The sequence below is a fragment of the Ciona robusta genome, chromosome 12 (genome assembly GCF_009617815.1).
Source record: "Ciona robusta chromosome 12, ASM961781v2".
Lineage (NCBI taxonomy): Eukaryota > Metazoa > Chordata > Ascidiacea > Phlebobranchia > Cionidae > Ciona > Ciona robusta.
Window position 1 is genome coordinate 4711391 of NC_143246.1, and position 26644 is coordinate 4738034.

Below are 26644 nucleotides of genomic sequence, written 5' to 3' on the forward strand. Positions count from 1 at the left end.
TAATACATCAATTGCCGGATGCAACCCATAAATCCCATGGCCTATAAAGAGTTTTTACAAATCATATTAGTAAGATTGTAATTTCGAAATCAAAAGCACAGAACTCTTTTTTTTGTTTTCGATTACATTTAATCAAATACGCGACGAAACACAAAAGTAAAACAACAACGTTAGACATGCATAAATCATTTTTTCGTAACGATAACCTAGATTTTTTTCCTGGTACATTCTTTTCTAATGTTTTATGCTGAAAACTGTACTGTGGTATTTTGTTCGTTCATGGATATATAGTAGGGTGGTGGAAGATGAAACACTTTTTAATACTATTTTCTTGTCTCATTTGGTCATAAACAAAGAACTTTAAAAAACTTATAAAAAAAACCGCACGACTCCCATATACTGCTGTTAATTGTTTAACACGATCAGAATATTTGGATATTATGTGCCAAAGGTGTCCCGTTTTCTCCCACCCTACTATAAAGAAACTTTGCTATATATATATAGCGGACACGCATTTTGCCTGTAGGAGTTTTTTTACATCTTTTTACTTCATATGATTGCTATGTATTCAAAAGGATAACCGGTCATTTGCAAGTATAGTAAGTTGGGGCAAAATGGGATATGTTTTCATTCTCTTTTATCGACCCATTTGGTAGTAAACAAAGAACATTTAAAGAATTATATAACCGTATCACTTAAAAAATATCTTTAACTGATAAACACAATTCGGAAAAATGGAATATTTTTGATAAAAGTTTCGAATCTCACCCCATACTATCTGCATATCGTTTTTGTGTGGTATGCTGTTCACGTTCCAAGATCCTGAGTTGAAAAGAATTGAGATCTATGGGTATTTGAGTCAATTTCTACGTACAGTGGAACTGTAGAAAAGTTATGCGTCTGATTCAAGGCGCACAAATAAATCGCCTGTCCAGAACCCATTTCCAAAATCATGTTGTGTGCTCCCGACTCCATTCGTTTCATTCTGCCTGGAAACTTCTTGTTCTTGTACACCATTTCCTACATTTGAAATCACTGCATCGTCAGTACAGCGCTGCCCATCCTGGGCCGTTTCAGACGTTTCTGGACCTAAGTCCCTTCGACCGATATCCGCTTCGTATTTAGACGTATCGACAGTTTCCATAGCTTGTATGGAGGAACTTGTCATACAGTCAACGCTCTTCAAACGTTCTTCAAGGTCGATGAATGTCGGTCGTTTTATGGCTGTCCATTCCCAACAATCCATCATGACTTTATACCTACAGAAACATATCAAAAACTTATGTTAACAGCCATAAGCTATAAGGGTATGGTACTATAGGAAATGATGGGATACCGTGAGCTCTTAAATCCCCATGCTTCCTGACCGTGAACGCTAGTTAACAGGCTAAGTGCTATGTATTATGGCTCTGAAAGTTGAACATTCGGGGTATCTTGATAGCAAATCCTAAAATGCTACGCCTATCGAAAATGAGTCTAGTGAATAAAGAGAGTGACGATGCCATAAGGGCGAAATATATATCCCTTATTTTATACAATTTGTTGGACTTGAATTTTGACCGATATACATATTTCGTAGTACCAGATCCTTATTGTATTTTTACCCAAGAATCGCCCAACTTTATAAGCACCAGACCAGGGTTAGATTCACGAAATGTATTCCACTTCTATGGAACAAAGTTATGTTTAAATGAAAAATTAGCTTACAAATATTCACTACAAGAATCTGGCCTTGGCATTCTGTATCCTTTTTTCAGTGAACTCAGTATTGTCACGTGATCCATTCCAGGGTACGGGGCGCCACCTAGCGTGACCATCTCGTACAACAGAATTCCAAACGACCAGCTACATAATAGAAATAAATGTTAATCTAAATTGAAATTATATCGTAATTTATATGTGGTGTTATTTTTTGTAAAAGTTAATATCAGATAAAACACGACGAAATAAATGAGTGCAACTTTATTAATCTCGCGTGGCGATGCAATCACAGTGGTTATAACACGGGTGTTCTGTTTTACGCACCTCGTGCCCGCTTACAAGTTATACCACGTGTGTGCACCTTTGCGGTTGGTTAGTTTTATTTAACTTTTTAATTTTGTATTTCTGTGTAGCTGACAACTTGGACATTCCATTAGTGACCACTGGGTTTGAGCAATTGCCGTAAAGTGTCTTGCCCAAGAACACATACGCCCACAATAGTAGCAGCGATAAGCCACACGCAACGATTGCAGCAGCAGACTGACATTGCATTGGCGCAAGTTTAATTAAGTTTACAGTAGACTCCATACAAGCAATCTCATATCTCCGTACGCATATCGCGATAAAAACCGCTTGATCAAAAAATCTTCGTTTGTTTTGGAGAATTAAAATGACCAAAAATACTTATGTAAGTCAGTTTAGCCGTGGGCACATTTTCTGAATCGTCATTTTATAAACAAAGTTACTCACACGTCACTGCGCCACGTAATTGGGACTTGTCCGCCAAGCATTCTTTCAGGGCTCACCCATTTGAAAGGTACTCGTCGCTCGGTGGAGCCCTTGATTAGACCGTATCTGTATACATCATTTGCTAGACCGAAGTCGGAGATTTTGCATTTTAAGTTCTGCAACAAAAAACATGTAACTTGTGCAGCATACAAAACGTATATTTTAGAATAGAAAAATTTAATGAATAGAATTTATTTATAATCACATATCGGGTAACGATAGTCGTTAAAACACAGGTGTTCTGTTTCATAAACCTCATGTCTTTTGTGATCATATACCAGTTACCACGTAAGTAACTTTGTCTGTGATAATATATTTAATTTTGTGGGTAACTATTTTTGCGAAGTCATTTTTTTTATTGTATTGCAGAAAATTTAAACAACCGATAAGAGACAACTGGGTCGGAGCAATTAAGGACAAACACGCGTACAATGGTAGCAGCGTCGAAACTTGACCGTATACGGTATATCATTTCATCTAAACTGAATGTGGCGCGCTACTCAATGTTTCACAGCGCCGGGTGAATATTTCCAATGATATATAGAACCTCAATAACTTATATATAAACCGTTTACACTTACCTTCCCAACCAAGATGTTTCTTGCAGCTACGTCACCGTGTATGACTTTTGAGCGAAATAAAAAGTGCATCCCGCACGCCACCTGGCGACCAATGTTGTACAGACTTGCCTCCGTGAAATCGTAAGCTGGATCAGCGCGTCGCTTCGCAGACTGTAATATTATACAGTGATAACTTTGTTTAATTTAGGGTATAGAGTAAAAATGGAACATGTTTTCATAATCTTTTCTCGTTTTATTTAATAGTAAACAAAGAGAATACCCATAGCCCACTAAATCTCAAAAAGCGTTATTAATTGTTCAAAACACGTCCAGGAAATATGAGATTCAGGTGCTAATTGTATCCCATCTTACCCCACAGTACTATATACGTTAAACTAAAACTGTAAATTACCGTAAATCGAACACTAAATTGGGTACATAACATTATTTGAACGTCTTCTTAACAATAGCTTAATCATAACATTGACACAAAACGAATAAATAACACCTTGCTGTTTAAATATAGGGTGGAATAAAGTAGACAAGCCAGTAATCGAATTAACGTTACATCAACCTTCGGTCGGGAACTCTCTATAATTAGTTGTTTTTGAGTGTTTGCTGGTCAGCATTTTTTCTCTCTATCGCACGCCGGATACATGTCAGTTTTTACCCAACAATTTGCTAGAACGCGATAACGCTGCGGGTTTTTAAACCCGTGTTTTGCGCTGCTAGCTTAAGTGTTGGCTTCGTCTTTGCTAAATCCGCTTACCACGCGCATTTCAAACGCGCAGGAATGATAAAGGCCAAACGTATATACGCAGTCGCAAAAGATAAGCATTTATTGCTTGCACTGTAGACGTTTAAACGATGGTCAAAAAAAGTAACCTATAACAATAAATATTAAAAAGTTTAAAACAAACTAAATTGATATATAGCAGGGTGGGGAAGGACAGGACACGTTTGGCACATAATAACTAAATATCCTGATCGTGTTTTAAACAATTAACAACGGTCTATGGAAATCGTGAGGTCATGGTTTTAAAATTCTTTGAATGTTCCCCCACCCTACTTAAAATTCTTTGAATCTGCCCCCCCACCCTACTATATCTTGTGGGGTAAGATGGATTTCGTTAGCTCATAATACCCCATATTTTCCAATCACGTTTTAACAAATAACAACGATCTTTTACAGTCGTAAAGATACGGTTATATAATTGTGTAAAGTTCTTTGTTTACGACCAAATAAGATCATAAAATGAAATGAAAACAGGTACTATTTTACCGCAACCCATTTAGGTTAATACACATTCCCGTTCGGTTACTTACTACACATTTTAAAGTTACTCAACCGTGCAGTTTTGAGTTTCTTATAGAATTGGCGCGTTTTTGCAATAAGCGCCGGCGACTGCCTTTCTTCGTTTGTTCGTTGTTTTTCTTGTTTACTTTTCAGTTTGCCTCAGTAGTATACAGTTTTAGTTAACTATTTATATCTCGTGTTTATCAGTGCAGCGCTATAGTAATATTTTTAAATATGTTTGTGTATTTAATTAAAAACCGTTGCATGTTCAGGTAGTTGTACTTCAGAAAACTATCGGTAAGTGTTTTTGTATGCTATCGGTAAGTGTTTTTGTACCTAATTATTTTAAGCTTTTCTGCATTTTGTTGTACAATGGCTTATAGCCTATTCTAAAACATACATTTTAGTAGTCGATAGGTATAAATTACTGCGCCCTTTAAATAACGTTCACGTTGTTTACTTGAGCGGCGAATTACTCAACGTATATAGGTAATTGTGACATCAGTATAGGCGTATGGTGAAGTGGGGTAAAATGGGACATGTTATAATTACAGAATAAGATGGGACAAAATATTTATTTAAAATTATATTACTGTAGCCACGCGACTCTAAAAGAGCGTTGTTAATTGTTCAAAATACGATTAGGAAAATGCGATTTAGGTTTTAACGCTATCCCATATTACCCCACAGTACTATACCATCGTTTTACCGTTTTGTAATTTTTTTAAATGTTAATAGATTTCTTCTTAAATCCGAGTCATTCGGAAAATTTTGAACTATTTCGAAAGCGAGTAACAAGCATGACTTTGTTCGTTGGCGTTTTACCGAATCGCAGTTCGGTAATTCCACAATCGTACTCTTGTAAATATGCGACCTTTAGTTTTAAATCGTGCTGCGCGAGATTAAACCAGATTAAACTGGTCCAGTCCAGTCACGACATGCAGGCCACGCCTGGGGTTCTTACCTCTCTGGCGCTCCATAAGAAATGCAGTAAGTCTCCGTATGGCATGTATTCGGTAAGCAGCAGAGGCGACGTATCTTCAGAACACATCGACGTGCAAACCCCTAGTACGCTTAGTACGTTGGGGTGCGGCCCAAGTGAAATTAACAGAGCCATTTCAGCGAGGAAATCTTCTTTATGTATCGACGTGTACGCGCCTGTATAGGAGTACACGTACATTAAAATCGTGATCTCCGAACGATAAAAACGTGATTTACGTGCGTGGGGACATGATCGCATGCAAATTATAAGACCCAAAAATACATCAACAATAAACTACACATCTCTAATTAAAAATGACATACCAGTTATGGCATATACAGTAGGGAGATAGGACACCTTTTCATTATATTTTCTCGTTCTATTTGGTAGTGAACAAAGAACATTTAAAGAATTATAAAACCGTATCCTCAAAACTCGCATAGACCCATTTTAATTGCTTAAAACACGATCGGGATATTTGGATATTATGTGGTACGGGTGTCCCATCTTCCCCCATAGTGCTATGCAAGTCAAAATGCAGTAATTTACAATAAACTATAGATCTTTAAATAAAACCAACATACCAGTTAACGATTTCGTGGCCACAACAGTAGTTTCTGTGTCGTTTTTCAACCACTGTGATTTGTGGACAACCCCGAAGTTCCCTCTCCCAATGACCTCTGCAAGTTAATATGATTTAAATCCAAGTAAACAACTGTTTATTGAGTTTGTATTGAAATTTCCCGTCCGTATTTTTCGAATAAAATCATTCCGTTTCCTGGACAGAGTGATTGAAATAGCGATTTGAACGCATGTTGACTTGATGCAAAAGATAATGGACTCGCGGGATCCAAATTAGAGACAGGTAAAATTTTATCGCAAAAATTTAAATCACTTCTGTAAACTTAAATCTCAGATTGTAGTTGATAGTTGTCGCTGCGAAATGAAAAAAACGCCGAAAACTAGATAATATCTCCAACCGACCAAAACCCCGTCTAAAAATCATGATAAAAACCCGCTGTGTAAACCCTGGTCACCTTCTACGAAGTAGATTAAGCCGAACGACGAGATTTGTACGAGGTCAAGAATTCAAGTTGATCGCTTTCTTTTGTACTGGCTTCGGATATTGTCGACTATTTTTAGGTAAAACGTGAAATTGAGCACGATACGCTAGTACGCGAATCGTAAACAAGCCATATGCTGGAAAATAAAATTTCGTAATCGCGCTAGAAGGTATATATATATAGTAATAGGTGGGGTAAGATGGGACAGCTTTTTATTCTATTTTCTCACCCCATTTGGTAATAAACAAAGGACGTTCAAAGAATTATAAAACTATATCCCCACGACTCCTATATAGACCGTTGTTAATTGTTTAAAACACGATTAGAATATTTCAATATTATGTGCTAAAGGTGTCCCTGCTCCCCCCACCCTACTATATTATACCAACCTATGGGTTATAGGGTAAAGTGGGACATGTTTTATTCAATTTTCTCGTCCCATGTGGTACCAAATAAAGAAAATTTAAAGATTTATATAACGGTATATCCTCACGGCTATAAAAAAAACGTTTTGAATTGTTAAAACTACCAAGATACTAGATACTACCAGATTAGACGAAGGAAGAGAATGAAAACGCGTACCATTTTACCCCACCCCATACGTACCATCTTACCCCCTCCCTACTTTGATGCGTTACCGTTACTAACAGGCATGGTACTGTTTGACTGCTGCACAGTTATTAAGGGATATAACATACGTCCAACTTGTTTATGCGCATATTGCTTTAGTTAAGCCTATTTCCGATTGCAGTTTTTGTCATTTATCGAAACTGTAAGCAACGGGAGGCATTATCCGTTTGTTTATTTCCAATCTAATCATACTCTGGCGCGGTTAGTTCGGGAAATAAAGCGCATATTATTTAGTACTCAGGCGAAAGCCCTGGGCCGAGTTTGGCGTGTTTTCTAAACAAATGAAGCTTGATATGATTTAGCTTGAGAGATTGTTTACACGAACGTTAGTTATTAATTGGAATGCAAACCGAATTGCCCTATACCGTATATAAGTTCACGCGAGTGATCTCCCAGTGCCTGCTTAGGGCCAGTAGTTGCGCCCCGCACTCGTTACTGTGTTAGCATGCAAATTCTTTCAGGCGTCTAATCAGAGCTCGAATCAACAGCGGTTTTTGAATAATAAACAAACCGATACCATACAGCTTGCGGTAACAATTGCCGATTGCAAGTAATTTGCAGACTGTACACCGAAACCTTAACCATTTGGTTCTAGAACACAAAGTCACCGCCCTTCTTTTTGCCAAGAAATTTTGTAAACGGATTAAAGACAACTTTAAAGTTGTTGCATAGCGAGGAAAATTTAATTCGGTTTAACACCCACCCCGCCAAGGTCGCGAACTTTTTATTTAGCGAGAACCTAACGCTGTTCACTCAATCATATTTAATAACGTTCCGGTAAGCTGTCGATATTTTCTACATGGCTTACACCACTGAATTCCGCTGAGAAAAGGCGGTAATACCGCTAGTCACTGCACGAATGTAGTTGCTTTGAAAAACTGTTGTAACCTATAATGGCTGGAATGTTTATAACTATATGTAATTAAAGAGGTCACACTAAACTCTTGAGTGTATAGGTCAAAAACTTCGCCTATTACCCGCACATGTGCTTTCATGCCGTTTTTTGCCATTAGGAGCTATTTTTCAACGCAAAATGCTTTTGTAGAATATTGTAAACGCTTGTATGACCTTCTATAGAGTAATACGAAGTTACTTAAAATACAAGGTGTTCCATAAAGTACCTCTTTTACGGATTAAAACTAATTGCACAGCAAGTCCTTACCGAGTTGAGTAAGCTGGTCTCTTTCGACTTCCCATTTGCGACCAAACACTGAATCGTATTGAGCTGATGAGTTGGGTGTGATATTATTGTTTGCCAGAACTAACGGTGAGGTATAACTGCTCCCGACCACGAATTTAGATATCTTAAGATCCAAAGCCCTGTAAAATATGGTTTGACATGTATACGGTGAATACAACGTAAAATACAGATGTTCTGTTTTAAACATCTCGTACCAGCTTACGAGTTACAACTTATGCAACTTGGTGGGTGACTGTTTTTTCTTCTGCATGGCGGATAATTTAGACACCCCATTATAGGGATCACTGGGTTGACAAAGTATTGTGGTAAACATAAATTCTTGTTATATACGTTATACCACGTTGGGCAAACCCCAATTTGCATAACATTGTTGTGCAAGCACATTTCCGTGCCAGATCGTGATGAAAAAATAATTCAAGAAATCTCCATTTTGTTTTTTTTTCGTTTCACCTTTTCCGTAGTCGCTGGTATCTTCGTGCCGAGCAGAAAAGTACACACGCGGCCAACAGGGCAAGTGGGACACCAACTGCTATACCAATGACAAACCGTGTCTCAGTACACCCCGAACCGTTGCGGTAGCCGTCGCCAAAGTATCCCTGTCTGTAAAAACCTCAATCTGCGTTATTTGCATTGCAACAACAGAACAAAAAGGTTGGGTGTTAAATTCAATGCAGCCGTGCTGAACTGCAGAACAGGATGGTAAACAAGTCTAATATACATACGATTAACCACGTTCTATTGTACATGGGCGAGGTCTAACGTTCGTATCCATTGAGAACCAGTGGAATTTGGGGTTCAGGTCAAGGTTCAAAAAACACAAATGTTCTAGGGTATTTTTATAATAGGATCTGGCTATTAATGCCTATAACTTGCCTCGCTGTAGGACCTTGCCAATATAGAATAGAAACCAATACGTTTCAAGAATTGCAATTGTAATAACTGTAAATTTTTTATAGTACTGATACCGTTCGCACATAACATCGTATACCCTACCGTATATAAGCTGCAATCACGATTAATGCTGAATGAATGTGACTTATTTACTCTCGCATGGCGGGGCAACGGCAGTCGTTAAAACACGTGTGTTATATTTCATACAGCTCGTGCCTGTTTACTAGTTACCACGTATGTAACTTTGAGAGTGTTATTTTGTATAGCTGACAATTTTGACAACCCATTAGTGACCACTGGGTTTAAGCAATAGTCGTTTTTTCTTTTCCAAGGATAAATAAATCTATGACTTACGGGCAACTGCATGAAGCACTCATACTCGGTGGCTCGTCGTCCTCACAGAGCGCATTAGGGTGACAAACATGGTTCGAATCCAACCTCGTCAAACAGGCGTTTACATTCTTACACCCCTCTCCGTTTTCCCATACTTCTAGAACCCCGTTACCATAGTACCCTGGCCAACAGCTACAGTTTGCTGGGTAGATTCTGTTGGGTTTTACGTCCACGCAATCTGCATGCTCGTCACAGTATGTTGTTTTATTCGTACCCGCTATAACACTGCAGGCGTCCACATCTGGAACGTATTTGGTTGCATTTATTTTCGTTTTTCTTTTTTTTCTTTTTTTTTTGCTTTATATATATAGTAGGGTGGGGTAAGATGGGACAACGGTCATGAAATTCTGTAAATATTCTTTGTTTCCTACCAAATGACCGGAAAATAGAATAAAACATGGACCATCTTACCCCAACTTTAATACAAGAAATGATTCGTTACTTGCAAGTCATATTGCAACGTATATAAAATCCTAGTGATAAACGTACAGGATATTGCGCTTTATAAGATAATATGCAGATTAAGTACTATGTCATACAGTACAGCAATAGCCCCTACACTGTTTCTTGGAAAATCCCATATTTAATATCCTGTGCTCTTATTACAAGCAATGACATAACCACGTATCTTCTTTAAGGTTTTAATTGTACAAAAGTGGCATGACAACATGCAGTATGTGTTATAAGTGTATCTGCTAGACCGTGAACCTTTTTTGGTTGAATGTAACTTTATCCTCGCCTGGCTGGAACACGATAGTCGTTATAACACGTGTGTTCTGTTGCACACACCTTGTGCCCGCCAACGAGTTACCACGTATAACTATATGAGTGACTGTTTTTTTTCTGTGTGGCTGGCAATTTAGACAGCCCATAAGTAAACACAGAGTTGGAGGAATAGCCATTAAAGGTGGCTGTATACAGTATCCGGAATTCGTCCGTTTTGTCTGTTTTATCTGGATTTCGCTGCCGCATGCGAAACTCGGTAATGGGCTTGCATACGACTTCGCAAGAAAATTCGCATGCCGGATACTGTGTACAGCCACCTTTAGTGTCTTGCCCAAAGACACATACGCCCACAATGGTATCAGCAACGAGCCTTGAACCTATTACCTCTCGGTTAAAAACAGCGTGGTAATACCGACTGCCTCATGGTGCCGGTAAAGGTTGGCTGTTAGTATTTCATGCTCATGCTGTCCCAGTGCGTGCTGAAAATTGAAAAGTTTACACATACCCCCACCTTGAATGAAGAACGATAAGTGTGCTCGGTCCCCGTATTCCTGACAGCCAAGAATGCCGCATTCTGACGGTTCTCGGTCGACGATTGGTGTCACAGTAAATCTGTGTGTTTGATTGTATTGTAGCCCGGTCACCGTTACGTTGTAGTACGTGTCTGGCGTGTCAGATTCTTGAGTAACCTGTGCAATTTTTAAGTAGAAGTAAGGTGTAAGATACCTTTAGCACTTAATATCAAAATATTCTGATTGTTTTTTAAACAATTAACAACGGTCCATGGGAGTCGAGGGGATACTGTTTTAAAATTATTTAAATGTTCTTTGTTTACTACCAAATGGGACGGAAAATAGAATGGAAAGGTGTCCCATTTTCCCGCCCTACTATTGATCTTAAAATGTGTACGTATATTAGACAGTATATAGGCGCATTGAAGTATAATAAATATTAAATACAATTTGTCTCAATATAGCAGTTAAAAATAGAGGTTATTTTTTTGTTACGACCAAAAAGTACTAAATTTTTTAAAAAACTATTTTTCAAAAATTGGTGATTTTTCAAAACGTATTGTGCACTAGCCTACTCACTCGTTCAGAAACGTCGGCCTTTCCGTGCCCCACTATCTTGAAAAAGTAGCGTGTAACTCTTTTGCCCCGTACCACGTCGTGTGGGGCCTTCCATCGTATCACCACTGTGGCAGAATGATCATCAAAATTATCGTAAACTCGATATAGTCGAAAATTGGACGGCGGACTGGACGCAGTTGACAGTTCTGTGATATATTCTTGTTTCAATAATATAGTAGGGTGGGGTAAGATGGGACACCTTTTCATTCTATTTTCTCGTCCCATTTGGTAGTAAACAAATAATATTCAAAAAATTATAAAACCGTATTCTCACGATTTCCACGGACCGTTGTTAATTGTTTAAAACACGATCAGGATATTTGAATGTTATGTGCTAAAGGTGTCCCATCTTACCCACCGTAGTATAAGAATTACTTTATTTGTCGCTTGGATTACGATAGCGAAGATTTAAAATTATTTTAAACAAAAATACAGGATATAGCGAAAACAACAGTTGTTAAAACGCGCTTACAGTAAAAACATTTTTACATTTAGTTGGAAGAAAATAAGCGTGGTCGCTTCACCTAGCGGACAAACGAGCCATTTAGGTTTAATTATTATCAAGTTAATCTTTTAAAAGAAAAAAAGTGCGCATAAAGCACGATCCTTATATGTAAAACAGTTGGTTTAGAAATATTAAATATTTTTAGACCAAAGCGGTTTATGTATAATAGGCTTGTTACGTATAAATAGGCCGCTATGTTCTTTAGTAAATAGGCTGGAGTATTGTTATTAGATGTATGTTGTATTGTGTATTTGATTAACCGTATGTGTATTGAAAAACCGCAAATTACATTGAATTTAAATATAGCATTCAAAAGCAATTTTATAAATCTCGTAACTGACAGCAAAATGTCGTTTCAAAATCTATAGAAATTTGAAAACAATTCAATAACATCACGTAATGGCCATCAAAATATCGTTTTAAGAAATATAAAACCTGTCAGTAACACGTAACTCACAACAAATATCGTTTCAAAAGTCTTGAGAATTTAAAACAATTCTATAACATGTAATAATGGCCATTTAAATTTCGTTTTAAAGTCTCGAGAATAAAAAAATTCAATAACACGTAATTGATAACAAAATATTTTTTCGAAAACTTAAGAATTTTATGAGTAAAAACTTACCACTTATGTTTTGCTCACTGCGGCAAAACTCATACGCTTTTAAATGGTGAACTCCTACAGTTTCAACCAGATGATGCCCGCAGAAAAGAACAACTTTTTCCGATCTTCCTGTCCCGTCTAAACTGACTTGCATGCCGGTGTAGGGATAAACCATAAACGAGTACTTTCTCCCAAAACTGATTTCGAATGTGGCGGTTTTGGTGTACTGAAGTATAAATATCGGAAATTAGGAAATTTTAGAAGCCAGAAAAGATTTTTAGGTTCCAGGAAACAGTAAATATTTATTGCACTTTGGCCGGATCCGAAAACTGTATTTCGTAGAAGGAACCGCATGCTTTTTACGTTCTACGTCAAAATACCCAGCTTGAACTATTAACCCTATTCAAACTAAAATCTTGAGCTTTTAATATCAAACGTTAAAAATTAAATTGTTAAGGTTTAAAAGCACTAAGTTTAAGTATGAATAAAAATTGTGTGGCGGGGCAACGACAGTCGTTATAACACGAGTGTTCGGTTTCATACACCTCGTTCCGCTTAAGAGTTACCTCGTATGTAACTTTGTAGGTAAATATTTTTTTGGAATTTTTATTTTTTGTTATGTATGGCTGATAGCTTGGTCAACACAAAATGGTTCAATGGGTTTAAGAAATTGCTACTATGTGTCTTGCCGAAATACAGGCACGCCTACAATGGTAGTAGCATCGAGCCTCGAACCCGTCAACTCTGAGCGCTAGATAATATGTATGGTAGGGTGGGGGGGAAGATGGGACACCTTTTCGTTTAGTTTACTCTTTCTATTTGGTTGTAAACAAAGAACATTCAATGAATTATAAAACCGTATCCTCACGACTTCCACAGACCGTTGTTAATTCTTTAAAACACGATCAGGCTATTTGGAAATTATGTGTTAAAGTGTCCCATCTTCCCCCACCCCACTATAATATATATAATCTGATATATAGTGTATACCTTATTGACAGCTGTACAGCTTCTGTCTCTTAAAGTAGAACATACACTGCTTAAAACACAAGGGGGACCAATTTCGTCTTCGCATGGAAAGGGGCAATCAACATAACTACCGTTTTGGTCGGTTACCCAGAACGTTTTGTTAATGTAGTGTTGGCACCTGTGTAAAATATATGAAGGTAATTTACTTTATCCTCGCTTGGCCCGAAAATGACAGTCGGTATGACACGGGTGTTTCGTTTCCTACACCTCGTACCAGCTTATGAGTGTATTACTTTGTGGGTGGTTATTTTTTGGTGGAATTTTTATTTTTCATGTTGTATGACTGATAATTTGGACAACCCATTAGTGACCACTGGGTTGAAGCAATTGCCGTTCAATGTCTTGCCCAAGGACCGATACGCCCACAGTATAACAGTGAAATATATAACTTGATGTATACGGATACGTATTTGGTAAAAGCTGTAGTAAAATCTTACCCTGCTAGGGGGTCAGACGAAGGAAAGCCTGGGTTGACAGCGCCTGGAAAAGAGAATATACCTGCGAAAATATTGGTTTAAATAATGTAATATCACGCACCCGCTGTACTGGTCAATGGCTTATTTGTTTTTCATAACAGTATCGGTTAAAATAAAATCTCATATTATTCATAAATTTATTTGTCTCTTCGATTACGGTAGCGAAGATTTAGAAATTTTAAACGAAAAGACAGGGTACAACGACAAAATAACAGTTCTTAAAACACGCTTACCGTTAAAAACAGATTTATATTTACTTGGAAGAAAAAAGGCGTGGTGGCTACACCTAGCAGACAAAAAAACGAGCCATTTATTTTTAACTATTTTCAAATTAAACTTCTAATAGAAACAAAATTGTGCGTTAAGACACGAAATTAGGAAGTTACCAGGAAACGGGATGCTTCTTTTCGATAGGGCTTCGATAGAAGCTGCATCGGCATCCTCAAAACAGTAGAGAAACCCGTCCAAAGTCTCATCTAAAATTATACCACATTGTTACAATACATACTAATGTGGGGCAAGATGGGAAACCTGTAGCACATAATATCCAAATATACTGACCGTGTTTTTAAAAAAAGTAACACCAGTCTATATTTCCCACAAAAAAAATCCAGAAAAAAAAGGTTTTTTTACCTTCTGGTATTTGTACGTCCCATGTGTACGTAACTGTTAGATCGTAGTCGGTCAGGTTGGCAGGGTTGTAGAGAATGAAATTTGCTTTTTCTGTTACATTTACAATTCGGGCGTTTCTGTTCACTGCAGAAAATAATTTGAAAGATTACCCGGCGCCGTGGCGTAGTGGTTAGCGCGCCTGCTTGTAACCATTAGGTAATGGGTTCAAGGCTCGTCGCTGCTACCATTGTGGGCGTATGTGTCCTTGGGCAAGACACTTAACGGCAATTGCTCCAACCCAGTGGCCACTAATGGGTTGTCCAAATTATCAGCCATACATAAAAAAAAAATGAAAAAATCCAAAAAAAAACAATCATCCACAAAGTAACATACATGGTAACTCGTAAGCTGGCACGAGGTGTTAAACCCGTGTGATAACGACTGTCGTTTTCCAGCCACGCGAGCATAAAGTAAGTTTCATTCATTCATTCATTCATTTTTAATTGATACTTCTGAAACTGCGCGACTTTCTAGTATTTTACTTCTAAAACGTGATTTATTAAATGGGGTATTGGCACGCTTCATATTAGCTTAATAAATTGGTCATTACCGTTAAGTCGTTCATCGCTATGTATTAAAAGTTCAAATAAATTCTAAGCATAAAACTGTGCAATTTTGGTTATGTACAGTATAGGCGTTTATTATAAATACATATTATGTGTGTGTTGTATATAGCATAGGATGAGGGAAGACGGGACACCTTTAGCAAATAGTATTCAAATATCCTGATCGTGTTTTAAACAATTAGGAACGGTTTATAGGAGTCGCGAAGATACGGTTTTATAACTTTTTAAATTCTCTTTGTTTACTACTAAATGAGACGAGAAAATAGAATAAAATGCTGTCCCATCTTCCCCCGTCCCACTATATTTGTTCGTCGCGTGCCAAAGAGGTGTCTGCCTTTTATAGCCCATGATGAGAGAACACTCGTATTTTAACAATTTTTGTTGTTGAGCCACGCGTGGATAAATAAGTTACATTTATTCATTTATTTATATTGGCATAAGCATTCTATTAGCCTAATGGCCTACATCATGAAATGTCTCTTTAACACATACTTAGAATTCGTAATTAAACAAACGATCCTTAATCGTAAGCAAAAGCCAGGGCTATAAGAACATGCGCATAATATATCATACTTTGCCTTATTTAGTCAAAGAATTTAAAACTATTCATCCCTGCGTGATTTTGCTTGTGCATACGTTACCAGTCATTCCTTTTACAGTCTTTCCCGCTGTTTATTTATTTTTTCGCCATGAAAAATCGCCAATAGGATTAAAGTATCTAACGGCCAGAAAGCTCATGCACGAACTGGACATATACGACAATTATTTCGTGTAGGCATTCGCCATATCGGATTAAACGGCCGCGAACTGCTTAAACCGCGCGGGAAGTGGCCGATTTTTGCAAGCGTTAATTTTGAAGTGTCCAACCTTGCGGAAAATGTCGCACGCGTTCCAAGGCGGATGACTAGAGTTCATATAGCGGTTATTTGCGAGCGTAATTGCTCCTGGAGAAAGGTGTGAAATAAGTTACATCATAGCTTAGTGCGCTTACTAATGATTCGCACGCAAAACAATAAATAAATGCAACTTATTTACCTTTGCGTGGCGGGCAACGACAGTCGTTATACCACATACACCCACAATGACAGCAGCATGCGTTTCGTTATAACTTAATACGTTTACAAAAAACGCACACAAAAGTAACGGGTTTCAAATTAAAATTTTAATAAATAGCATGATATGCTTTCAAGTCGTAACTGCCATGAGAGATTAAAAAAGGAACCGCAGTCGACAGCAAACATGCGGGGCCTCTTTTCTCTTTAAGTTACTTCCTAGTAACAACGTCAAAAAGTCTATGAGAATTGGGTTTCGTGTAATTAACTATATCCTATAATTTCGGGTGGTATACTGAGTAAAAATCGATGAAAAGTTATATTAGAAAGTTATAGTACTGTGGGGTAAGATGGGATACCTTTGGCCCCTAAATCCCATATTACCTAATCGTGTTTTTTAACAATTAGTAACGCTTTTTTACAGTCACGGGGCTACGTTTAAATAATTCTGTAAATATTCTTTATTTACTATAGTAGGGTGGGGGAAGATGAGACACCTTTTCATTCTATTTTCTTGTGCCATTTAGTAGTAAACAAGGAACATTCAAAGAATAATAAAACCGTACCCTCACGAATCTCATATATAGTATAGTAGGGTGGAGGAAGATGGGACACCTTTAGCACATAATATCTAAGTATCCTGATATAATTCTTTGAATGTTCTTCGTTTACTACTAAATGGGACGAGAAAGTAGAGCTAAAAAGTGTCCCATCTTCCCCCACCCTACTGTATATTTATTTACTAAAGATGTCCCGTTTGTCCTCATCCTACTATATAAATGCGATAAATAAATTCAGTAAAATAGAAACTGAAAGCAAAGTTTGTTTCTCTATCTGTCAACTTTTTGGTCTTCCGCCAAAGCGTAAAGGAAGCGCATGCAGTTAAATGACGTCATAATGCAGTCACATACGTCATAAATCCCGCGCTCGGTTGTCAAACACCGAGTGTGATCGAGTGCTTGATTCGTTGCCAATCAGATGCGATCGCGGCCGGTAAGGACAAAAAGTCGGGGCGTAATTCTAGGAAATTGAGCGGACAGGAACGCTTCTCCTCTCAAACACAATAACATCTATAATATTTCCCTAAGTAGGGTTGGGAAGATGGGACACCTTTGATTTTATTTTCTTGTCGCATTTGATAGTAAACAAAGAACATTCAAAGAATTATAAAAACTCTATCTTTACGACTCCTATAGACCGTTGTTGAATGTTTAAAACATAGTCAGGATACTTGGATATTATATGTGATAAAGGTGTCCCATCCCCCCCTCCCCCTCACCTAACTATAACGAAAACTGCGATTGATTTTGAATGTTTTTGGTCATTGAATAAATGAATGAATGTAACTAATTTATCTTCGCGTGGCGGGCAGCGGCGTTCGTAATAAAACGGGTGTTATCTGTTTCATAAACCTCATGCCCGTTTACGAGTTATGAAATATGTAAATTTGTAGGTGATTTTTGTTTTTTAAGATATTTTTATATTATTTAATATTTTATATATAGTTAACAATTTGGACAATATAAAAAACGGGACCCAAGCAAAACAAAAAAAACGGTTTTGCCACTTCCGATTTTTTACGAAACCGCAACTGCTCGTGCTGCTATACTGTCACCTTTAATAATCTCCGCCAATCGTATGCTTAGATTAAGGCTGCGCATACTTGGTCTTATCGTTGATATCGCGACACGTTGTGGTTCTATATGATTCATAAAATGCCTGAACGCCTAACCACGAAGCTGTAGAGATTTCTATTTTTTTGTAAGGGAGAAATGGCCACCGGAAACGCTCACGTTAGTTACGGGCGCTTAAACCTGATATGGTTTCCGAAACTGTTAGTCAATTACACCAAAGTGATATTTTGGTACAGTTTTTCGACACAATTCGGCGGCTTGCGGGATTTCCAAGTAAAGACACAAATCCGACAATAATCGAATAATCCTAAAATAATTTATTATAATAGGTTGGGGGGATATTTTTATTCTCATTTCTCGTCCCATTCGGTAGTAAACAAAAAACATTCAAAAAATTATATAACCGTATCCTCACGACTCCCATAGACCGTTGTAAATTGTTAAAACACGGTCAGAATATTTGAATAATATGTGTTAAAGGTGTCCCATCTTCCCCCGTCCAACTATATGGTTTTTAAACCGCTGTTTCCACTGTACAGCCCCTACAACGCGTTAAATATAGTGGTAGGCCATACAAGCTAAAAATTACATCCCCCGCGGACAGTGTTACTGGAAAAATCACAACTTCTATAATTGTAACTTTCCATTGTGATAAATTATAGGCGAGACCCTTTCGCGCACGACGGGCTTCGGCCAAACAATGTTAAGCCGCGCTTGCCTCTAAAAGTAATAACTATTATCGTGGTGTAATTGCTGGTTGCATCGCATTGTAAAAGGCGAGATATATTCCTGTATCTGCTGGATCTCATATCCGCTCGTCGAGCGGAATTCCCCAATAAAGTTTACGCGCAATTAATATGCAAAATTTTACTGTAATCAGACATGTATGGTGGGGAAAGATGGGACACTTTTTCATTCTATTTCCTCGACCCATTTGGTAGTAAACAAAGAACTTCCAAAGATTTCTAAAACCGTATGCTCACGAATCCCATAGACCGTTCTTAATTGTTGAAGACGCGATCACGATATTTGGATATTATGTGCTAAAGGTGTCCCGTCTTACCCCACAGTGTAGTAGGGTGAGGTACGATGAGACACATTTAGCACATAATGACCAAATATCCTGATCGTGTTTTAAACAATTACAAACAGTCTATGGGGGGCCGTGAGGATACGGTTTTATAATTCTTTGAATGTTGTTCGTTTACTACTAAATGGGACGGCAAAATAGAATGAAAAGGTGTCTCATCTTCCCCACCCTAATATACATATATATATATATATACCATATGAGTTACTTTACAACAGCTGTTTAGAAACGTGACGCATTAGGTGGAATAATGTGGATTACCTTTGCAGTCGGAGCAAATTACGCAGAAAAGCGTAACCGCGCATTATAATATATACCAATCCACACAGTAAGCTGACACGCGAGGCTTTTGGGCGCGTCACACTGCGGAAAGTTTTAAAACAAAGAGATAGAGATTACTTTTCGACTGAGCGTGTGTGCATCAGCATTGCGACCCTCTACCGGACCGTGGCCTGTAATTAAAATTAGGCGTTGTTGCAAAGCGTTGTGGTATCGCCACGGGCAGTAAGCTTGTGGTTGGCTGGCCCGGAATAACCCGCGCGCCTTCGCAGCCATCGAAAGAAGATTTTCTTTGGCTACTAATCGCTGCCTCAGAATGACAATGTGATTCCTCGGCACGCACAGGCGGTTTTGATTTCTCATCGTTCCAAAACTCGATAAATATTTAAGTTGGCTGGAACGGCGTCTTTTTGCGCGACGTTTTAAACTTAGATTGCGATAAATTTAATCGCTTCGTTATTTCGAAGTAATTTATCAAGGCGCAATAATAGCCACGCTTTTTAATTGACACTCTTTCCCGCACTTTTTATCCATACAGTGTTTTTTGCAACTGTTGTTTTGCTTTTGACTCTTCGTTTTTTAAATAACGTGATCTTCGCTATCGTTTTCGAAGAGATAAATAAAATTTAATTTACTTTACATTTCCGGAAGTTTTGGTCGCAAATAAGTCTACCCTTTGAAAAACTTCTTTTACAGACATTAACAAAACACTGCTGTGGCATTATGATGCATGTCCTGTCGCTATTTCCAGGAAATCCTAAATTTCATAAAATCACGCAGGGTAAATTTTCGCCTTCTATTTTACGAACGTTTTACTTATATGGTATAAGCACGTCATTTGAAACACATATATAACTTTAACCTTTAAGCTCTAATGCGCTGCGTGCTGGAATAATTATATAGTAGGGTGGGGAAAGATGGGACACCTTTTAAACACAATCAGGATTTTTGGATATTATGTACTAAAGGTGTTCCGTCTTCCCCCACCCACTATACATCAATATACTATGTATATAATATACTGTCATTTAAAGTAAATATAAAATTGCGGGATTTTTGCCATTGCCGTTTTTGTCGAAATTTTGTTCCGGTTGGATTTTGTTTGAGTAAAAGGTTAAAATGCCGAAGAATTAATCGGTATGGGCGTCCTCTGTTATTACGAGGCTGTACATCAGCGCGGCAGACATGACATCACACTATTTGTAGCTGTTTACGCGCACTTGAACGAATCAAAATTTCAGGATTTTCGGGCGGTTGTCAAAAATGTCTTACAATTGAATTTGAGCGGTCGTACCAAAAATTCGGCAAAAATATTTTCAAAAATTTAAATATTTTTATCAAAAAAATTTTTTGGAAGCGCTTCAAATAATGTTACGTTTGCAATATTAAACTAAAAATCTTTTTTTTTAAATGACATTAACATATTTTAGGCTAAAATCGAAAAAAAAAAGTTTTAAGATACAGTATTACACATTTTACCTGCATTAAAACAGGAATCTACTAGCTGGGCTTTCCAAACCAGAGAAATTGCCATACACCAGAGAAAATGTAGAGCCTTCATTGGTGTAAGCTGTGATATATTCCAAATTGTTTATAAACCTATTCTAAAAAAAAAATTTACCTAGACTAAAAATAGGTTTTAAGACAAGAATAAAACTGGTTTAAACGGAATAAAAAATGAACAAATTTTGTAGTTGTGGCGTACTACCACTTGTTTAAATGTTATTTTATGCACCAAAAACAAAAATCGTTTATGACGTTTCTATATACAGTAGGGTCGGGAAAGATGGGACATCTTTTAACTCTATTTTCTCGTTCCATTTGTTGTTTTTTTATAAAACTGTATCCTTACGACTCTCATAGACCGTTGTTAATTGTTTAAAACACGGTCAGGATATTTAGATATTATGTGCTAAAAGTGTCCCGTCTTCCCCCACCCTACTATATATATATATACCTTTACCAATTATCTATAACTAAACTAATATACGAATATATTACTCGAACGAAGTTTCCCATTACAATTGCATTCTATAATTGCTTAATCGTTACACAATAACGACTCTGTAGTAATAACAGCTGTTCTATATATAATAAAGCCTTTATAGGCAAATATATAACATTGCCTCGCTATTATATAGTGGGTTGGGGGAAGACGGGACACTTTTAGCACATAATATTCAAATATCCTAATCGTGTTTAAACAATTAACAACGGTCTATGGGAGTCGTGAGAATACGGTTATATAATTCTTTAAATATTTTTGTTTACCACCAAATAGGACGAGAAAATGGTATGAATAGGTGTCCCATCTTCCCCCACCCTACTATATTGCCTACACTGTGAGCGGCTGACTTTTTTTACAAGTGTTTCAATCTGCTGTAGCGACTTCTTTTATAACTAATGTAGTTATCTGTCTATCTGAATATTCACAAAAAATCGTGCTCAAATTTTAATTAATCCGAATTCCAAACTAACTTCCCATTCAAAACTCTTGTATGAAAATGATTCCCGCGCACGAAAACTGACCTACAAAATACACCCCGATCTTCAGCATTAACGTTTTACTTTGTACTACTAATTTATATGCACATGCTAGAATGACGAAGATTCGAATTAACTTATGTTGATGTGTACCAACTATATTCATGAGTCCTAGTCATGCAACTGAAGCTATTTAAGCGCCGTGATGATACTTTTACACTCAGGCATGATTGATCGCAATGCTTAAAACGTGATGTACTAAGACGCGTCGTTGATACAGAAATTTTATTCTAATTTTAAGTCAAAGATTTGGCTCTGATTAAATGTACCGCAGCGTAAAGCTAATCTACAAACCGAAGCAGTGCAATATCAGTTGCGTATATGTTTAACCAGTTACAACTTAGCGGTAATGTCGCCAACAGCAGTTTACCCAAGCCATATAATTAGATTCCGTACCCCACTTAGGCACCGCAAATCGTCTCTATTTGGCAGGCTCGACCAGCAACCTCTCAAATAACATTAATTCCCCAGAATCTGTTAGCCACTGCCTGTCCCCCTACTCTGCAATTCCTGCTTTCTTTTAGCCCGCTTTCCACTGTCCTACGGGAGTTAATTGTCCCCTGGTAATCGAGAACTAACCGCAGGGATGTTCTCAGTTTTCACTTGTTTTTCGCGCGCGTACAATACATTCAGAAGCCCGAAGGCGATTGGTTTGTTTATGATGGCTTAACGATAGCGAGAACAAATGCTTCCATTCCTCACTGATGAGATTAAACCATCACCGCTAACTCATGATGGAGCCGCGCATACATTGTCTGAACTCCAGTGGTAAATGCTAAAGCCGCATATATACTGTCCCAACTCCAACGTTAACTCCGAACTTTTTCGCCGCACCACCCGCATTTGAATCTATTTTCCTAGCTAACGTCGGGCGATCTACACAGCAAGCTCCGGAGTAATTCGGGGACATTTTTCTGCTTCCTCTCCTACAGAGGCATAAACACGACGTGACAGAAAGACAACGCTGTGACGCCTACGTTCGCTTTCCTTAGTACAACCTGGCACGTCCTCCACTGTAGTTTCGGATCATTATTTCCCAGTATGTCTTTCTATCGGCAACGCGCGCCGGACTGGTAGCTAGCTTAGGCCTGCTAAAGAAGAATGCCAATTTAGCCTGAGGTATCAGCTATCCGATATCATACCTTCGTCGTTTTTGAGCATGTTAATACATCAAAGCGAGCTAATTACCGGCGTGCCCATTGTGGCCGGCGGACCGGCTAAAATGCGAAATGTTTTAACCAGCAAACGACTCATACTACCTGCTCAGAAACATTATTTTTGAACTTAAAATATTTGTTTTGCACATCATGTTTTATCGTCGCTACCTACTGCGTAAGCATAGAAAGCATCCTAACAGGAAGTTATTTAAGGCCGCACGACAACACTTAACTTTCTGAGTTACTTTTAACGCTATAACCTCACTATACAAGTACTTTGATAGTAGCGGGAAAGATGGGACACCTTTTCATTCTATTATCTCGTCCCATTTTGTAGTAAACAAAGAACATTCAAAGAATTATAAAACCACATCCTCACGACTCCCATAGACCGTTGTTAATTGTTTAAAGCATGTGTCCCATCTTCCCCCACTCTACTATATATATATATATAAATGTGGTTAAACGTTAAGGTAGTATAGTAGGGTGAGAGAAGATGGGACACCTTTGACACATTATATTCAAATATTCTGATCTTGTTTTAGACAATAAACAACGGTCTATGGGAGTCGTGTGGATACGGTTTTATGATTCTTTGAGTGTTCTTTATTTACTACAAAATTGGATGAGAAAATAGAATAAATGGTGTCCCATCTTCCCCCATGTAACCGAGTAAGCTATTAGCGTGTGTCGTGCACTCAATTACGTCAATGTGCAGTCAAAACCTTTGACGTGTATTGCTTGCAAGGTAGCATCAAGCATGGTTCGCGCTTCCTGACTTTTACAAGTCTTCTGGGAAGTTTAAAAGCATGTATAGTAGAGTGGACGGGGGAGGGGGGGGGGGGGAGAATACCGTTAACACCTAAATTCCATATTTCCTGATCGTGTTTTAAAAATTAACAACCTCCTTTAAGAGTCGCGGATCAAGGTTATATGATTCTGTTAATATTCTTTATTTACTACCAAATTTGGCGGGAAAATAGAATAATAATATGTCCTATCTTATACCCCACTCTACTATATGATTGTTTTGGTAAGATGATCCATGTTTTCGTTCTCTTTTGTCGTCCCATTTGGTAGTCCACAGGGATTATTAAAAAAAATGATATACCCGTAAAAAATTATATAACCTCCCAACGACTTTGATGGGGGTCAAATTGGTTAAACACCACCAGGAAATATGGTATTTTACGTCCCAACAGTATCTATCTTACCGATACCTTACTTTACTACATATTATATTGGGGCGGGGGGAAATGGGTAACCCTTTTATTCCGTTTTCTCGTCCCATTTGGTAGCAAACAAAGAACATTCTAAAATTTATAAAACTGTATCTTCACGACACCCATCATATACCACTGATAATTGCTTAAAAGACAATCAGGATATTTGGATATTATGTACTAAAGGTGCCCCGTCTTCCCCGACCCTACTATATTAAAATCATGGCCTTACCCAAAGTAGTATAATCTAATGGGTCTCATTATATCAGGGCGTAATTATTTTTAGATGCACCCCATTTAGCAAGCAAAAACAGAGCCACTGTTTTTGTACACTCATGTTATACATTGTAACTTGTGGGGTAATGGGCCAATCCTGGCCTAAATCCTAGGACCCATGGCGTGCCACGCAGCGGGTCCCACCCACATTGCTCGCCACGCGAAGTTAAAAACAATGTGAAGTTTTATTTTTGCTGTCAATTCTATGTTCGAATCTGTGAAATAGAATCACATCGTTTAAGATTGGGAGAAAAGATTTATTATTTTATCGATTTGCAGTCCCGGGCACCTGTATTATTTTAATTGTTTTTTTACCATGCATGTGAAACTTCCAATTAAAATGTATTTTTTAATTAGAATAAATAAATGCCCACCTGCTGTTTTGATCGATTCCCAAATACATAAACGTGTTTATTTGGAGGGAATAACATCGTCCAGCTGTCTAATGGTACGCAGTTTTTTCTTTTAAATATATAGTAGGATGGGGGAAGATGGGATAACTTTTCATTCTATTTTCCCGTCCCATTTTGTAGTAAACAAAGAACAATCAAAGAATTAAAAAACCGTATCCTTACGACTTTTATAGACCGTTGTTAATTGTTTAAAACATAATCAGGATACCATGTGCTAAAGATTTCCGGTCTTCCCCCACCCTATTGTACAGCTTTGGAATACAATAGAAACTTAGGCATTGAAGGTGTATTTAGTAAAATGCATTGAAACATGCTGGTACGAGTTAAGAGTGAATGAATGAATAAATGTAACTTGCTTTCTCGTGTGGTGGAAAACGACAGTCGTTATAACACGGGTGTTCTGTTTCATACACCTTATGCCACAGCTTACAAGTTACCACGTATATATGATGTAACATTGAGGGAAATTGTTTTTTTTATGTACTGCGTGTTTGTCATTTTTGAGAGTACAATTTAAATGGTCAGGGACAACTTATTGATTCAACTATTTTACAGAACTTGTCAGCAGTTACATAAACATGTGAAAGCAATCAAATTAAAATCCAATTTACAATACTGTATAAGTATTGGACCGTCTGGCGCCGCTATGGGAGTTAATCCGAAAACCTATGCTTTAAATTTTATGACTATATAACCGCATAGCAAATGTATTACTGCTGTAGTATGATGAGGTGTTGTTTACCCAGTTGGGTGCTAGGGCGAAATATAGGGGGCCCAGTATATGTAACACGTTATTAGTCAGGTAAATTTTTAGACCTATAAATTATCGGTTTTGTTCTGAAAGTGTAATCTCTAAAAGAAAAATAGGGGGCTTTAAGAAATAAGCTTATATATATTAGGGTGAGGAGATATGACATCTATAGCATATAAAAACCAAATATCCTGATTGTGTTTAATAAAATTAACAACGGTATATGGAAGTCGTGAGGATATTTCAAAATTCTGTGAATGTTCATTGTTTAATACCAAGTTGGACGAGAAAATAAAACGAAAAGGTGCCCATCTTTCCCAATCCTATTATATATTTGTATAATTCAGACAATTAAAACCTATTTAAGTTTCGCTACGCCAGTTTGCACCGTTTATTAAATCGGTTATGTAGATTTAAATTGTCAAATGGAAGAATCAACACAAAACATTTATGATACCCACCCGTTTGCCCGAGTCAGAAAACGCGATATTATTGACCGCATTCTGTATTTTCAACAGATGCTTCGTTATATTTAGTTATACCTGGTTTGTGGGAGCCTAACAAGCCCAGTCTTATGCCGTCGCCGTCAACTCAATCGATTGCATATTAGTCGAACATGCGCGAGAACCGCACAGACCAATTTGTAAACGTGCTATTTGTCCGGCTTTTAGAGTGCGATCGAACTGCAGCTCCCCTATAAGGTGACTCAGCCTACAGAGCAAATTTATTCTCTCTCTACCCTTGGCGTTAATGAAAACCGATTCGTGTAAGCCGATAATGAAATTGGTATAAATGGGTAGTCAAACACGCTGCGCATGTATGTTGACGTTAAAATGTAATAAAACAGACCGGATAGTAGGCAAGAAAGACAGCCAGAAAAATGTCAAAAGTTCAGGAAGGCGTAAAGTGGGATATCAATTAAACAAAAGACTGGATTTAACGTTTAGCAGTTGTCGTTTTCATTGTGCATAGCCTAGCCTATATTTGGTATATATTTAGTACTGTGGGG

The 26644-nt window shown here is 37.7% G+C and overlaps 2 protein-coding genes across 3 annotated transcripts in view; one reads left to right on the forward strand and one right to left on the reverse strand.

Moving 5' to 3' along the window:
- Positions 1 to 104: 104 nt before the first annotated feature.
- LOC149727031 (uncharacterized) lies at positions 105 to 20919 on the reverse strand. 2 transcript variants are annotated; one of them, XM_089889955.1, is made up of 17 exons: positions 20751 to 20919; positions 14612 to 14734; positions 14365 to 14454; positions 13940 to 14000; positions 13464 to 13620; positions 12495 to 12699; positions 11326 to 11510; positions 10746 to 10923; positions 9470 to 9749; positions 8675 to 8824; positions 8186 to 8343; positions 5914 to 6009; positions 5312 to 5505; positions 3072 to 3221; positions 2452 to 2606; positions 1708 to 1845; positions 105 to 1259 (listed from the first exon to the last, which is right to left on the reverse strand). In XM_089889955.1, the coding sequence occupies exons 1-17, from the start codon at positions 20830 to 20832 to the stop codon at positions 893 to 895; spliced, it is 2769 nt and encodes a 922-aa protein (XP_089746081.1). In that variant the 5' UTR covers positions 20833 to 20919; the 3' UTR covers positions 105 to 892. The 2 variants fall into 2 exon arrangements, with proteins under 2 accessions (XP_089746081.1, XP_089746080.1); XM_089889954.1 differs by having other exon boundaries at positions 10740 to 10923.
- The window catches only part of LOC149727032 (uncharacterized), a 25687-nt gene continuing 2259 nt past the window's right edge, over positions 3217 to 26644 (forward strand). Inside the window, exon 1 of the mRNA XM_089889978.1 lies at positions 3217 to 4644. The gene's annotated coding sequence lies outside the window, so the exon portion shown is untranslated. The remainder of the gene's footprint in view (positions 4645 to 26644) is intronic.